The 13,926-nt window shown below is 49.0% G+C and overlaps 7 protein-coding genes across 7 annotated transcripts; 3 read left to right on the forward strand and 4 right to left on the reverse strand.

The window, feature by feature from the left end:
- Positions 1-35: 35 nt before the first annotated feature.
- On the forward strand, positions 36-1,945 carry N7537_008385 (glycoside hydrolase family 32 protein; the record flags this gene model as incomplete). The annotated part of the gene is made up of 2 exons (XM_056899440.1): positions 36-1,521; positions 1,584-1,945. 2 exons carry the CDS (start codon positions 36-38, stop codon positions 1,943-1,945), a joined length of 1,848 nt encoding a protein of 615 aa, XP_056751516.1.
- Positions 1,946-2,279: 334 nt separating this feature from the next.
- On the reverse strand, positions 2,280-4,171 carry N7537_008386 (putative amino acid transporter; the record flags this gene model as incomplete). Its single annotated transcript, XM_056899441.1, has 2 exons — positions 2,280-3,095; positions 3,146-4,171. The coding sequence occupies 2 exons, from the start codon at positions 4,169-4,171 to the stop codon at positions 2,280-2,282; spliced, it is 1,842 nt and encodes a 613-aa protein (XP_056751517.1).
- Positions 4,172-4,458: 287 nt separating this feature from the next.
- On the forward strand, positions 4,459-5,619 carry N7537_008387 (cytochrome b5 reductase family protein; the record flags this gene model as incomplete). Its single annotated transcript, XM_056899442.1, has 1 exon — positions 4,459-5,619. One exon carries the CDS (start codon positions 4,459-4,461, stop codon positions 5,617-5,619), a length of 1,161 nt encoding a protein of 386 aa, XP_056751518.1.
- Positions 5,620-5,839: 220 nt separating this feature from the next.
- On the reverse strand, positions 5,840-7,232 carry N7537_008388 (O-phospho-L-serine:2-oxoglutarate transaminase; the record flags this gene model as incomplete). The annotated part of the gene is made up of 2 exons (XM_056899443.1): positions 5,840-6,409; positions 6,468-7,232. The coding sequence occupies 2 exons, from the start codon at positions 7,230-7,232 to the stop codon at positions 5,840-5,842; spliced, it is 1,335 nt and encodes a 444-aa protein (XP_056751519.1).
- Positions 7,233-8,085: 853 nt separating this feature from the next.
- N7537_008389 (putative GPI anchored protein) lies at positions 8,086-9,328 on the reverse strand (the record flags this gene model as incomplete). The annotated part of the gene is made up of 2 exons (XM_056899444.1): positions 8,086-8,389; positions 8,448-9,328. 2 exons carry the CDS (start codon positions 9,326-9,328, stop codon positions 8,086-8,088), a joined length of 1,185 nt encoding a protein of 394 aa, XP_056751520.1.
- An 855-nt stretch (positions 9,329-10,183) lies between these two features.
- N7537_008390 (exopolysaccharide inner membrane protein-like protein) lies at positions 10,184-11,471 on the forward strand (the record flags this gene model as incomplete). The annotated part of the gene is made up of 2 exons (XM_056899445.1): positions 10,184-11,100; positions 11,159-11,471. 2 exons carry the CDS (start codon positions 10,184-10,186, stop codon positions 11,469-11,471), a joined length of 1,230 nt encoding a protein of 409 aa, XP_056751521.1.
- Positions 11,472-11,975: 504 nt separating this feature from the next.
- Positions 11,976-13,701, reverse strand: N7537_008391 (putative MFS transporter; the record flags this gene model as incomplete). Its single annotated transcript, XM_056899446.1, has 5 exons — positions 11,976-12,419; positions 12,474-12,947; positions 13,003-13,081; positions 13,141-13,367; positions 13,420-13,701. The coding sequence occupies 5 exons, from the start codon at positions 13,699-13,701 to the stop codon at positions 11,976-11,978; spliced, it is 1,506 nt and encodes a 501-aa protein (XP_056751522.1).
- Positions 13,702-13,926: the final 225 nt, after the last annotated feature.

Consider the following 13,926-nt stretch of genomic DNA (forward strand, 5'->3'; position numbering starts at 1 on the left):
CTTTTTATTTTTTTACATCAGACCCAATATTAAACATGTCTGCTTCTGTTATTACAGAGTCAGACATGCTTGTCATCCAACATCAGCAAAACACTGGGCAATCTCCTTGCAAAACTCATGAAGAGAAGAAATTGCCTCGGAACCCTTCACAATGGAAGCCATTGTTTCATGTCACAGCACCAGCAGGATGGATGAATGACCCTTCTGGATTGGGATATGACCCAGAAACAGGGTTATACCATTTGGGTTTCCAATGGAACCCACACGGGAATGATTGGGGCAATATGTCCTGGGGCCATGCCACATCCCCAGATCTGGTGTCATGGAAGACAGCCACTGATCCCATCTTGACACCCTCTGCTGAATACGATCGCCTGGGCGTCTTTACAGGATGTCTACAGCCAACCGGTATCTCCGGACAGCTGGGATCTCTTACAATCATATATACCTCCGTGAGACATCTCCCAATCCATTATACGTTGCCATATACACGTGGAAGTGAGACTCTCAGTTTGGCTGTTTCGCAAGATAGAGGCGAAACCTGGGAACGCCAGGGCTGTAACCCGGTCCTCACCGGCCCACCTTCACATCTTAACGTGACGGGCTGGAGAGATCCCTGGCTCACCACTTGGGCTGATGGACCTCTTTCCAAACACACGCCGTCAACACTATATGGCTTTATGTCAGGAGGAATCGCCAACAAGACTCCCACGGTTTTTGTTTACACTGTCCATGCAACAGATCTCACCAAGTGGGATTTCATTGGCCCATTGATAGACGTCGGCCTCAATCTACGACCATCTCGCTGGTCTGGCGACTACGGCGTGAACTGGGAAGTCGTCAATCTGATGACCCTGAGCAATGACACTGGCGTTTCTCGGGACTTCATCATCATGGGAGCTGAAGGCTGTGTACCGTTGGATAATTCGAACCAAGATGGGGACCAAGAAGCACGCCAGAAACGAGTATCCCGGGCCCAGCTCTGGATGTCTATCAAATCCAACGGAGAAAAAAAACCTACATCCACAGACAGACCCCTGGCCTCATATGCATTCTCTGGTATCTTCGATCACGGCTGCTATTATGCGGCTAACTCGTTCTACGACCCGCAAACCTCGCAACATATCGTCTACGGCTGGATTACAGAAGAGGATCTATCCGACTCTTTGCGCCATCGCCAAGGATTCAGCGGCTTGGTTTCTCTTCCTCGTGTGGTGGAATTGATGACATTGAAAAATGTCAAGCAGGCACGAATCTCCCAGTTGAGTTCGATTACTTCAATCGACACCGTCCCCAATGCCTCTGGTACCTTCACGATCCATACGATGAAGATTAGCCCAGATAGCCGACTCATGCGGCTGAGACAAAGTGCCCGGGAGAGCCATCTCGCTGGGGTAGCCCTGTCTACATCACGTTCACAAAGTGCTATGCTGTTAGGAACATCTAAATGGGAAATTGACGCCGAGTTTTCCGTTAGTAAATCTTGTGCCCGTGTGGGTATGAAGATCCCACACACTTCTGGTAAGAAATCGATTCCAGTCCCCTCGGTCTATTGTATATGTATACTGATACTGTTATTCTAGATGGTCAAGATTGTACTACCCTTTCCTGGGACCCACGAAGTGAGACCTTCGAAATCCATCGACCACTGATTGACAACACCGAAGTAAACCACGGCTATGAAACTGCTCCGCACACGCTATTTACTTTCCTGAATGAGCATGGCGAAGAGGTTGAGGAGACACTTCGAGTACACGCCTACTTTGACGCCAGTGTGTTAGAAGTGTTTGTCAATGACAGAACGGTCATATCTACACGAATCTACCACCCAGCAGATCATTGCTTGGGACCACTGTTCTTCGCAGAGTCTGATGCCGGGGCGAATGATGAGCAACCAGCTGCGGTTCTCGAGCGAGCTTCTATTTGGGATGGACTTAGTGTATGAAGAATTGCAGTATGCAAATATTATGAACATTATATAACTATAGTATGCACGACATGTATTATGCAGCGCACTAGATCTTAGTAATAAAACAGGGTAGAATTAGATGCGGCATGGGGCATCTTAAGACCAGCAAGAAGATGAAGCAATCAAAATGCACCCGCCTAGAGCCATGGTCATCACATCGTCGCCAAACAGGCTTCCATTGCAAGCGCGAATACAAACACAAACTCCAAGCACAGCTTTCACTTCGTACCATACACCCCAGCTATATATGCATGGGTATCACAATCATAAGAGCAAACAAGAACGGAGCGGGCGAAGAGTTCCCCCGAACCTATCGAGAACCTCGCTTCCAGAATTTCCAGCTGGGAAGATCGATCCGACCATCTCGCTGGTAGATACGCCAGTAGTAGACAGGTACGCCGGTGATGATGAACGCGACGACGATGAGGGTTTGCAGGGGCTCGGAGATGATAGCCCGGCTGAGGAGAAATAGGCTCACGCAGCAGAAGATGATGGGTGTGCTGATCCAAGTGCGGTAGGGACGTTCCAGCTGGGGTTCACGGATACGGAGGACGATCAGGCCGAGAACGGTGAGGAAGTAGAAGGTGTATCCGGCTACACCGTAGAAAGTGACAAGGGTGCCAAATTCGCCGACGACGATGTAGATGGCAGTCAAAGCGCTGTTGAAGGCCATAGCATAGATTGGCGTGAAGCCGAGTCTGGAGTCATCGCCGAAGAGACGGGAGAGGGACTTGCGGGCCCAGGAGCGGCGACGTAGTCGGCTGCTTGTTGGAGGGGCTTGCGAGGGGGAGGCGTGGAGACCGATGCGGCCAAATATCGAGGGGAGATAGCCTTCCTTTCCGGCTGCATAGACTAGTCGGCCGCTTGTGAAGGTGGTTGCGTTGAGGGCTCCGAAGCAGCTGGCTGAGACGACGAGAGCTAGAATCAGGGCTCCAGCGGCGCCGAATACTTTTCCGCCAAATTGTACGGCGACGGTGTTGCTTGCCTCAATGGTTGAGTGAGGGAGAACGAGGAAATATGAGACATTGGCGAGAAGGTAGGATAGGATGACCAGTGGCATCGCGGTGTGGATAACTCGTGGTAGATCGCGGTTTGGGTTCTTGAATTCGCCTGTCACGTAGTTGGTCTGCAATGTGTGAGTGAGGGGATTTTAGAGATAGTTGAGTGTCAACATACATTGTCCCAGCCGTCAAATGCCCAGAGACCTGCATACAGGGCCACTGCAAAATCAGAGATCTCGGTGTTGGTTCCCTCGAACCACCCTGTTGTCTTCCATTCTTCGTTTGCGTTTCCTCCAGCCGAGAAGCCAGTCACGGCGACTATAATACCGATGACGGTGACACCCAGCAGAGCAACGAACTTGAAGAACATGAAGAAATCACCAATGCGTGTGGCGAACTTGGTGGAGATGCAGTTGAGCAGAGTCACTGCCACAAGTCCTCCAAATGCAACACCCTTATTGATCCAAGGATTGACGTCGCCCACATCGGCGCCCACAAATGCGCGAACGACATACTCGCCAAAAATGAGAGAGATAATTGCTGCAGAGCCAGGTTTCAGTACTAACACGGCGCACCATGCAAAAAGGAAGCCCGTCAGCTCTCCAAAAATCTTGGACAGATATATCTGTGAGCCCCCATTCAATGGAATTGCCCCTCCCAGCTCTGCATAGCTCGCGGCCCCCGTCCAAGCCAATAGACCAGCCACGGCCCAAACGATGAGCGAGGCGCCCGGCGACCCCGCGTTGGCATTGACCTGACTCGGCGACGAGAAGATACCAGATCCAATAATCAGCCCGACAATTAGTGACAGTCCATTCAGGTATGTCAATGTCTTATTCCGCTCCAGCGATCCATCTGTGAATGCTGGTCTGTCCGCGGACGGAGTACCTAGGGGCGCGTAGCCACCTTGTGTTTGCGACAGCGGGAATAGAGTGCCCCCGAAATCGAAAGCCGAGGATATGGAATATGAGCTTTGAGCTCTGTGGCGGCCTGTTCCTAGCTCGGCATCTATATGTGATTCTGCGAGAGGGTCTTCGTCCTCGAGAGAGAGCTTGCGGGATGAGGAGATGCCGTCGGGGGAAGAGGAGCGTGAGGACCCGCCTACGGAGCCGGGGGATGAGGATGCGAGGGAGGCGAGTTCAAGTGAATCTCGAGGCGCGGCGAGGCTGCCATTCTTGTTGCCTTGATATGTATTCGACATATTCTCTTTGTGTCTAGCGTCTATAGGTCGTCAAGGAGAGGCGGGAGGATGGCGGAAAGGTATGTCGTCAGGAGTGGCCAAGGGGAGTCTCCATTGCCCGAAGAGAATATCGAGAATGTCGAGAATGTCAAATCTGTAGAGAGGGAGAAATCTCCAAAGTGAGTTTAAAAGTGAAGAAGAAACCGCTAAAGGGGTGCATTTTCTTGTCGATCGCCCAATCGGCTCTTGGCCTCGACCTTCGGATTTCCGCCCCCGCGATTTCTTTTTCTCTTCAATTCCACGTCCATATGAACAACTTATCCTCTTTATGCTGTAGAAGCAGCCAAGGTCTTGGAGCTGTAGCTCGGCCTGTACGCTATGCTTCAACCTCGACCCCAACCCCAACGTCGTCACCAAAGTCCTCCCGTTCCAACTCGCGCCGCTGGCTAAGCATCGTCTTTGTGGGCGCAACGGCAGCAGGTGCAGGCGCCTATATCCGATCTCAAAACACATCCTCTGCAACCTTGAACCCTGAAACATTTACCAAATACAACCTTGTATCACGCGAGCCCGTGTCAGCAACCAGCAGCCTCTTCACGCTGCGACCACGCAATCCCAGCGACAGCAACTACGATGTTTACGAGGAAGCATGGCAGACAGGAGTCTGGAGTGTGATGTTTAAACAACCACAATTACAAATCGGACGAGATTACACGCCCCTGCCCACGACGGCAGCGACATCGCTAAGCGTCGACGACGAGAATGAGGGCTGCCTACGGTTCTTTATTCGGAAGGATCCCTTTGGAGAGGTCTCGCGCTATCTGCATAACATCGATGTAGGTGCTGACGTCGAGATGCGTGGACCCAAGATCGAATGCGCGATCCCGAAAGAAACGGAGAATATTCTCTTTATTGCTGGTGGGACGGGGATTGCGCCGGCTCTGCAGGCTGCGTATTCACTTTTGAATCGCAAGCACACTAAACACCGGCAGAAGATCCACATCTTGTGGGCGAATCGGTTGAAAGATGACTGCGCTGGTGGTCACAGTGACTCGCTGAAGCCGCAGCCACGCCGGGGCTGGTTCTCTGGGTGGTTTGGCTCGTCGAAGAGTCTGGATACTACGTCGGAAAATGCTGTGGATGGTGTGCGAACAGAAGACAGTTCTATTATTGTGCGAGAGCTAGAGGCGCTTAAGTCCCAGTATCCCGGACAGGTCACCGTGGATTACTATTTGGATGAGGAAAACACGTTCATTAGAAAGGAGGATATCCGAGGTGCTATTGCAACAGCTTCAACGAACGACTCTCGCAAGAGCAAGAGCAAGTTGATTTTGGTTTCCGGTCCTGAGGGATTCATCAGCTACATGGCTGGGCCCAAGCTGTGGGCACAGGGCCAGGAGCTCCAGGGCCCCCTAAAAGGAGTCATCAAGGAACTTGATCTCAAAGATTGGGGTGTGTGGAAGCTCTGACTACTTTCTCTTGGGCTTTGGACCACTTTTGTACCAATATCGGAATCCTTTTGTCATTAAAGCATATATATAGCATGGATATACTGGGAGTTATGTTGAATAAACAGTCGCAACTGTCCTGGACGCGTTCTAGCGTCCTATTTCGTTACCCATCACACATTCCTGGCCCAAAGCCCCAGGTTGAATTCGCTCAAACACCGATGTTATATCCAAACACAATCTACTGTTCTGTAGCAAAGTCCTCGAGGTACTTCACCAACTTCTGCACGTTCTCCAATGGCACCGCATTGTAGTTGCTGGCACGCATACCGCCTACACTGCGGTGGCCCTTGAGGCCCTGGAGAAGACGCTTCTCAGCGCCAGCGATGAACTCCTTTTCCTTTATATCATCGCCACCGCTGACACGGAAGCAGATGTTCATGCGGCTGCGGACGCTAACATCAGGGACAACCTGGTACACTTGCGGGAACTTGTCCAAAACACCGTAGATAAGCTGCGCCTTCTTGTTGGCAATTTCCTCTTGCCCGCTGACCTTTTGGGCGCCAAACCGAGCCACCAGGTCGGCCATGACCTGACCGGCAATCCAAAGGTTGAAGATGGGGAGGGTGTTGTAGAGGGAGTTGTTCTTTGCGAGGGTTGCGTAGTCGAGAACAATTGAGCCGGGGAGACCGCCAATGTTCAACCGTTGGAGGAGAGCAGGGGGAGGAGTCGCGGTCTGGGGAGGGAGGAGATCATTGCGAACGATGGCAATGGCGATACCGGCAACGCCGATGTTCTTCTGTGCGCCACCCTGTATATATTGTTAGTTTACTAGTAACGAGGGGAAAAAAAAATTGAAGCCAACGTACGAAGAGGACAGCGTATTTACTGACATCAACCTTGCGGCTGATAAAGTTGGAGCTCAAATCGGCGACGATGAGACGCTCGTCTTCGGCATCCTGACCCTGAGCCTCCAATGACTTGGGGAACTGTTGGAATTCGACACCATCAACGGTCTCGTTGTCGCAGAAGTAGACAAACGCCGAACCTTTGCCGCCTTCCTTCTTGGTAGGAGTCAACGACCAGGAGTCCTCAGCGGGGATTTTTCCAAATTTCCCATTGTTGGCCTTGCGAGCATCAAGGGCAACATTGACGTATTTCGAGCCAATCATTCTGCTCGCTTCCTGGGAAGCCTTGAGCGACCAAGATCCAGTCACGAGGTAATCCAGCTTCAGCTCCTCCTCGACCTCCTTCTGAAGTCTCTGGAAGACCAATTCGTCAACCTGAGCCTGTTCCGCATCGGGCTGTGCCTTCTTCACGTCGGCTTCGGCCCTGCGGCGGCGGCGCTCAATCCAGACGGGGACCAGGTTCTGCACGACAGCGCTGAACCCGCCACTGCCTCCGGCCTGCATGAACAGCACCTCATAGTTATCAGGGATATCGAGGAGAGCGGATAGGTCTGCTTTGGCATCGTTGAGGATCTTGTTGGCGGCGGGGGAGCGGTGGGAGATCTCGCCGAGTCCGAGTCCGGTATCGTTGAAGTTGACGAATGCTTTTGCGCCGGCTTCGACGACTGACGTCGGGAGGGGAGCTGGACCAGCTCCAAAGTAGGAGACTTCTTGTCGGGAAGGCATGATGTGATTTATTGAGGTGGGCTGAGGTAAAAGAGAACGAGAGAGGCGGGAGAGAAAAACCTCTCAGTGTGGACCGTAGTGGATCAACCTTGGAGGAAAAGTAGAAAGAGATATGGCTTTTTATATGTTCAAATGACAGGATTTATTGAAATTTGAACGTGCAGCAGAATGTATTCACCGGATCTACGTTCATAGGTCCAACTGACTGTTTTATAGGTCAATCCTAATTATGGCGGGGTATGAGTCAATGCGGTATGGGCCATTGAGTCACCATCTCAGAGTTGAAGATGCAAAATGATTTCTTTAAAATGGGTTGGACGGGCTAAATACATAGGAAAGGTATATCATAGACTTAGGTATCTCACAATTGTCTAGGATCTAATCTATTCGAGATTTCGAGGGATCAACGTGGGAATGGCGGGGTTGATCGACACATACAAGGTTGTGTAGGATGGAATGGTTGTTCTCCCAAGGGTATATACGTAAAAGGTACATATGTAAATATGTAAATATGAAATAAAAGACCTCATTCTCTTCCTAGCTCCAACTCCGTACTGAGCCTATGTAGACAGATATAAAAGAGGAAGACCAACATCGGCAAAAGAATCACGTGGTATAACACGTGACTAATCTTCGGTCCGAAGTATACCCGGGGCAACAATATAAAATTGCCTCTGTGGTACTGGAGGTCCTAAAGTGAGGCGGAAATGAATGTTTTCTTTTGTTTTCAAAGACTTTTCTAGAATACTGGGTCTGGATATAATATTGTATGGAACTGGTAGAACTATGTAATAAAAAGGCAAGCAAGAGCACATACCATATATATTGAATCATGTATTCAAAGTATTTTCTGCTAAGAAATTCGATATAGCAGAGAGCCAAACCCAAGCGCATCAAAGCCACCCGACGCCGAGCCATAATTTCCACCACCACCCTCAACACCGTCCGTGGAATTCGCATTCACCCAGTCACGGTAGGCATCTGTCCAAGATGAGTTGAGGCCCTTAATCTGGCCGTAATGAGCAGAGAGCAGCTCGAAACCGGGACGAACAGTTCCCCGCGCAGCGTTTGAAATAACAGTCTGATTTCCCTCGAAGCTTTGGTACAGAGTGTAGGGGACCTCATAGCCAACATTGTACTTTGCGACATATTCAGCCCTAGATTGCTCAGTCAATAATTGCCACAGCCAATGATATCTTATTGTAGAATACTGACGCATTGAGAATTTCGTTACTGTATTCGGCGAAAAGGTCATCTCCCTGGTTAAACGCCTGCTGGGCTATGATACCAAGAAGCACCATGTCCAGTGTTGAATGGCCCTGGTCCCGGCCAGCTTCTTGTCCTTGTGTCAGGATCTTGTCTGAGCCAGATTCCGTGTAATTGGCAACCGCAAAAACAGGGAAAGCCCCGTTTGAAGGGCCGGTGCGGACATAGTTCAACGCGTAGTCGTACATGGTCTGATTATCGGTGAAGATACCGATAGCAAGGAGAGATGCGAGGTTACATTGATCCCAATTGGCGTAGTAGTGATAATTGTCCTGACCGTTATGTTCTTCCATGAACCGCGTGTTCATCGAGGCGAATACATTCGTCAACATGGTTGCAGTAGCAGTCTTGTTACTGCTGTCCCAACCAGAGTAATCAGACATCAGCTCTGCCGCATTGGCCATCTGGTACCCATAAATACCGGAGGCAAGGAATTTGTCGCTGGTACCGTCGATGCCGGTCAGTGTGACAGCCCAGGCATTCAGAATATTGACCGCGGCGTCTGCATAGCTCGTATCGTTGGAGATTTTCCAGCGTACGGCAAGTTGGTACGCAGCTGCAGTGTCTTTGTACAGGGACGGATAGTTTTGCCCATCGACGCCGTTGTCACCTCGATACACCGTCTCTTTGGGGTTAGGCTGGTAGGTTGACTGAGCATAATCGCTCGTAGTCAATAGAGTCCATGTGGTATTCCAAGGTTCATCCTTGTTCGCGACGTGCTTCTGGATGCGCTCGAAATCCGACGCGGTGTGAAGCGCCCCAGGGTGAACAAAGGCCGTTGTAGACAACGAGAAGGAGAGAAGAGATAGATAAGAGAGAAAAGTGGGCATCTTGGAGATAAAAGAGTGACTGAGAGTACAGATTCAAAGTAAACAGCGCTGGTCTTTTGAATAAATAGTCGAATCTCCCGGACGAGGTCCGCATATCCATTCCCATGATAGACAACCTACTGTGTGGGATAGATTAAGCAAGAAAGTACATCAAAACCATTCAACCGGAGGTAGCGGAGAAAGGTCGGAGACTGTCCGGTCTAACGCGCGTCCACAAATCCGATCGTCAGTATACCCAGGTGTTCATTCAATAAATTAAAAAAAAACCCCCGCATAGAAGGGTTCGTTAAGATCTCAAACACAAACTAAGTGACTGTGGATTCTATTTGGCTGCTCCCCCTGTTGGGTATAAGCAGACCCGAGCCGGAATTGCGATCGACGATATTACATATAACGACCTCGAACCTTTTAATCTAAATAATGGATAATGGGGTGATCCCACTCAGGAGGTAGACAGAGGAAGATTTTAAACTTGGATACGGACTGACTTAAATTCTAAGGGTACGGAGTCGTACGGAGTCGCATGGTGTATATAGTAGATTCCAATCCCAAATGGGACGTAAGGTCTGTAGGTTCCCCATTTTGCTTTTCCTTTTCCATTTCCATTTCCATCCCCCCCCCCCCCCCCTTTACGCCTCATTGTTGCTTGAGGATGAATGAACAACAATGTGCCCCTGCTATATTCGGGGGAGTGAGTATACCCAATGACCTGATCGGACCCGGGGAAAAGCACGGAGAAGATCCCGGGGTAAATCCGGGGTGCATGTTGTTGATATGGCTTCAAATATATAAATCAAATTATTGTCAAATCCCCTTTATCCTTTTCAATATTACCCTTGGGTAAAAATCTCCAACATGCATTTCAAGAACATCGTCGCGTGTCTCACTTTATTATCGACTGGGTGTGCTGTGGCCCTGAAGCCGTTTGTTCACCCAGGCGCACTACACACAAATCAAGATATCCAAAGAATAAAGAAGTACGTGAAAGCCGAGGCTCAGCCATGGTTCCGTGCATGGCAACATCTTGAGTCTACCACATTGGCCCAAACGACGTGGCTTCCAAGGCCTCACGAGATTCTTGTCCGTGGCACCAATGCTACATGGCAGCCCATCCCTGCACAAAACTATGGCGACGCATACCGCGACGCTCATTCAGCGTACCAACTCACGCTTCGCTGGCTCATAGGAGGTAACACTTCTTATGCTGACCACGCCGTTCAAATTTTGAATGGCTGGGGCTCGACACTCCGTGATATCAACGGGACCGAAGACAAATTCCTCGCAGCAGGCCTGTACGGTTATCAATTTGCCAATGCAGCTGAGCTCCTCCGTGTTTATCCTGGGTGGGGAAAGACCGATCAGACTATGTTTGGCGACATGCTGAACGATGTATTTGCCAAATACAACTTTGATTTTCTCGAGCATCACAACTACAAATCAAACTTTTACTATGCGAATTGGGATTTGTGCAATATTGCTTCTCTACAGGCAATTGGAATTTTCAACGATAACCAAACCATGTACGAGTACGCTGTTCACTACTGGCAATATGGCCTGCCAGATAGTAGTGTTGTCGTCAACGGTGCACTGCCGTACTTTTCCATCGCCAACTTCACGGAGGATACCGACAAGCAACTGATGCAAATCCAAGAATCCGGCCGTGATCAAGGCCATGCAACCCTGTGCATTGCTTTACTAGGAGTCATTGGACAACAAGGGTGGAATCAAGGCGTCGATCTCTTCTCGACATACCAGCACGAGATCCTCCATGCGTGAGACCCTCCTTTCTTACAATCTTGAAAAGGAACTGACAACAATTTTCTGCTATAGGGCTGAATATGTTGCTAAATACAACACCAACAACACTGTTCCCTATACCCCTTACACTAGCTGGGAGGGCCTGCTGAGTGTTGTGGCTAGTAAGGACCGCTTTAGTGTCCGACCAGGATACGAGGCTGTTGTATCTCACTATACTGGCGTCAAGCATATGGATGCGTCGTGGTCAATGAAATACAGGGATTATGTTAATCAGAATATCAGTGCGGATGTTGAAGGTGGTGGTGGTGATTATGGTCCTAACTCTGGCGGCTACGATGCGTTCGGCCACGGTACTTTGCTGTACCGTATTAAATCGGATGCATAGGAACTTTTTCATACTGCAAGTATACATTCATGTTTCTTGAATTCGCTGTGAATCGAACTGGCGTCCTTGGAGGGAATCCCGAGTGCTTACTGTTGAGATGACTTTTGAAATGAACGCCAGATAGGCAGGCTGAAATGGGTTTTTGGGGGTGTCAGGCCAGTAGCTTAGGATAACAAGTGAATGTTCAAATGAAGTTTTTGGAAATCAAATCTACTACTACTGTATTAGATTGATAGGACCACATAGGCTAACACTCTTTCTTGTAAGAATATTTTGGCCCTGTGACATTTCATTCATACTTTTAACCTAACCCTTTACTTGCTATCTATTGAGATTGAATAATGGCCCCTCGACGCAAATTGAGTTGGTAAAGGATCATATCGAATGACCATTGTTATGATAGCTCAAGCAGAAAGCTAGCTTCTTGTTATATCTACTAACAGAATGGCATGGAGAGGATGAGACTTGTGTTTGTATTCCGTGGATATACGCGCAATCTCTGTACTAGTAGACATAACGGAAATTTGGATTCTCACGATCCGTAAGATCCTGGAAAGCCAAGGCGTGAGATATTTCACTTGTCGCCCGTTCCTTGGAACGGTTCCTAGCCATGATAATCACCCGGGTCAAAATAACTATGCCCATATAGATAGCATAGATAATGACGTGCGTCAAGAAGCCATGTAGATAGCGAGGAGCGTCTCCATCCCGGAAAATCTGAGGTGCAATCAGATTACCAACGGACCAGCCAATAAAGAGCATCGTCATAGTAAAACCCTTCTTTGTTTGTCCAGCAATGTTTCGAGTGATGAGTGAGATGATCATGTTGCCTTGCGCGGGGAAAAATTGTGTGCAGTAGAACGCGATCAGCATCCCCCCTGCGTTCGATGGAGTCGGGGTGACCACTAGAATAACAATTGTGCCGACGATGGACGGGATTGTATACAGCTATACTTTTAGATCAGTAAAATGGCGCAGTGTCGTTGGAGACAAAATACTTACTATCATCACAAGGCATGTTTGCTGGAAACGCTGGGATGCCCACGCAGATCCAATCATGACTATTATGCTCCAAGCTCCCTGGGCAATATTGAGGAGCTGGGTTTGAAGAAGCGTGAACCCAAACTTCTGGATGATGAGATTGGAGAATACTCCCAGGCCGCCAATAACCAAGTTAGCAACCAGGATGAGCATGACACAGCACCAAACTAGGGGATCCTGGAGGGCTTCGGCCACCTGGTATTTCTTGTATTTTTTATTCTCAATGCCAGTCTCATTGTGTCGAACTCGTTCGACCATCAGACGTTTGTCATCTTCAGAAAAGCATTTGGCCGAGAGAGGGCTATCTGGAAGGAAAATGCCGACAACGATGGACCAGAGGCACGTAAAGAGACCGAGCACGAGGAATAGAAGTTGCCAGTTTTTAATCGGGCCATTGGTGAAATGGGAGACGCCAAAGCCTAGAAGGCCGCCGATCTAAGAGGATTAACAGTTGATATATAAACAAACAGAAGAAAAAAGAAACACATACAATTAGTTGTACTCCACTCATACAATACCAAATCGAGTTCAAAAGGGATTGTTCTTCTCTCTTATACCACATTCCTGTCCTGTGAAAACATTAGCCCGTGATCACTTTAATAAGACTAGACTGAGAATTACAACTTACACTAGCATCATTGCTGGCTGGACACAACTCTCAAAGAATCCCAACAGGAATCGGACCGCCATGAGAGACGCGAAGTTGGTTGAAGCCGCTGAGCATGCCACAACGGCTCCCCAAATAAAGATATTAATAGCGAGTGTCTTCGCCACGGGGAATTTCTGTAGAAGCAAGTTCTGCGGATATTCGCCACATAAGATGCCAATGTATAAGATTGTCCCTAACCATGAATACTGGGTATCCATTAGCTAGTAGATTAGAAATGGCAAGGTATAGAGGACTCACTTGCTGGCCCACCAGGTGAGCATCATCCTTGATACCCATGATCGAGGCATAGTTCAAGATGCCTTTGTCTAAAGATTGACAGAAATAGGTGATGACCTGGATGGCAAGTACACGACGAGTGATCTTCCAGAAAAGTCGCCGGTCAGTGGTAGCATCCATTTGAATCGGGTCAGCCATGTAGGGATCCTTCTTCTCGTTGCCATCTTCACATGTATCTGCCATATTCGAGTTCGATTTCATCTCCTCATGATCGACGGTGGCCATTTCGGTTTCTTTAGCCATAATGCGTAATGCGTAATGCGTAATGAAATAATAAGATAGCCCAAGTGGTTTAGGGCAGGTGAATAATTAATAATTACACCCTAGTTGGATGAAGTCAGCTATCTATATCCCCATATGAGCCGACACTCTCACCTTTGCCAAAGACAAAATTGGCCGGAGGAAGTCTCGGACATTCTCCCGGGATCTCCTCTTTACCAATTTGGTTTGGACACGGCGTTGCTCCAT

Source organism: Penicillium hordei (assembly GCF_028827395.1).
Source record: "Penicillium hordei strain IBT 12815 chromosome Unknown utg000004l_segment0_segment0, whole genome shotgun sequence".
NCBI lineage: Eukaryota > Fungi > Ascomycota > Eurotiomycetes > Eurotiales > Aspergillaceae > Penicillium > Penicillium hordei.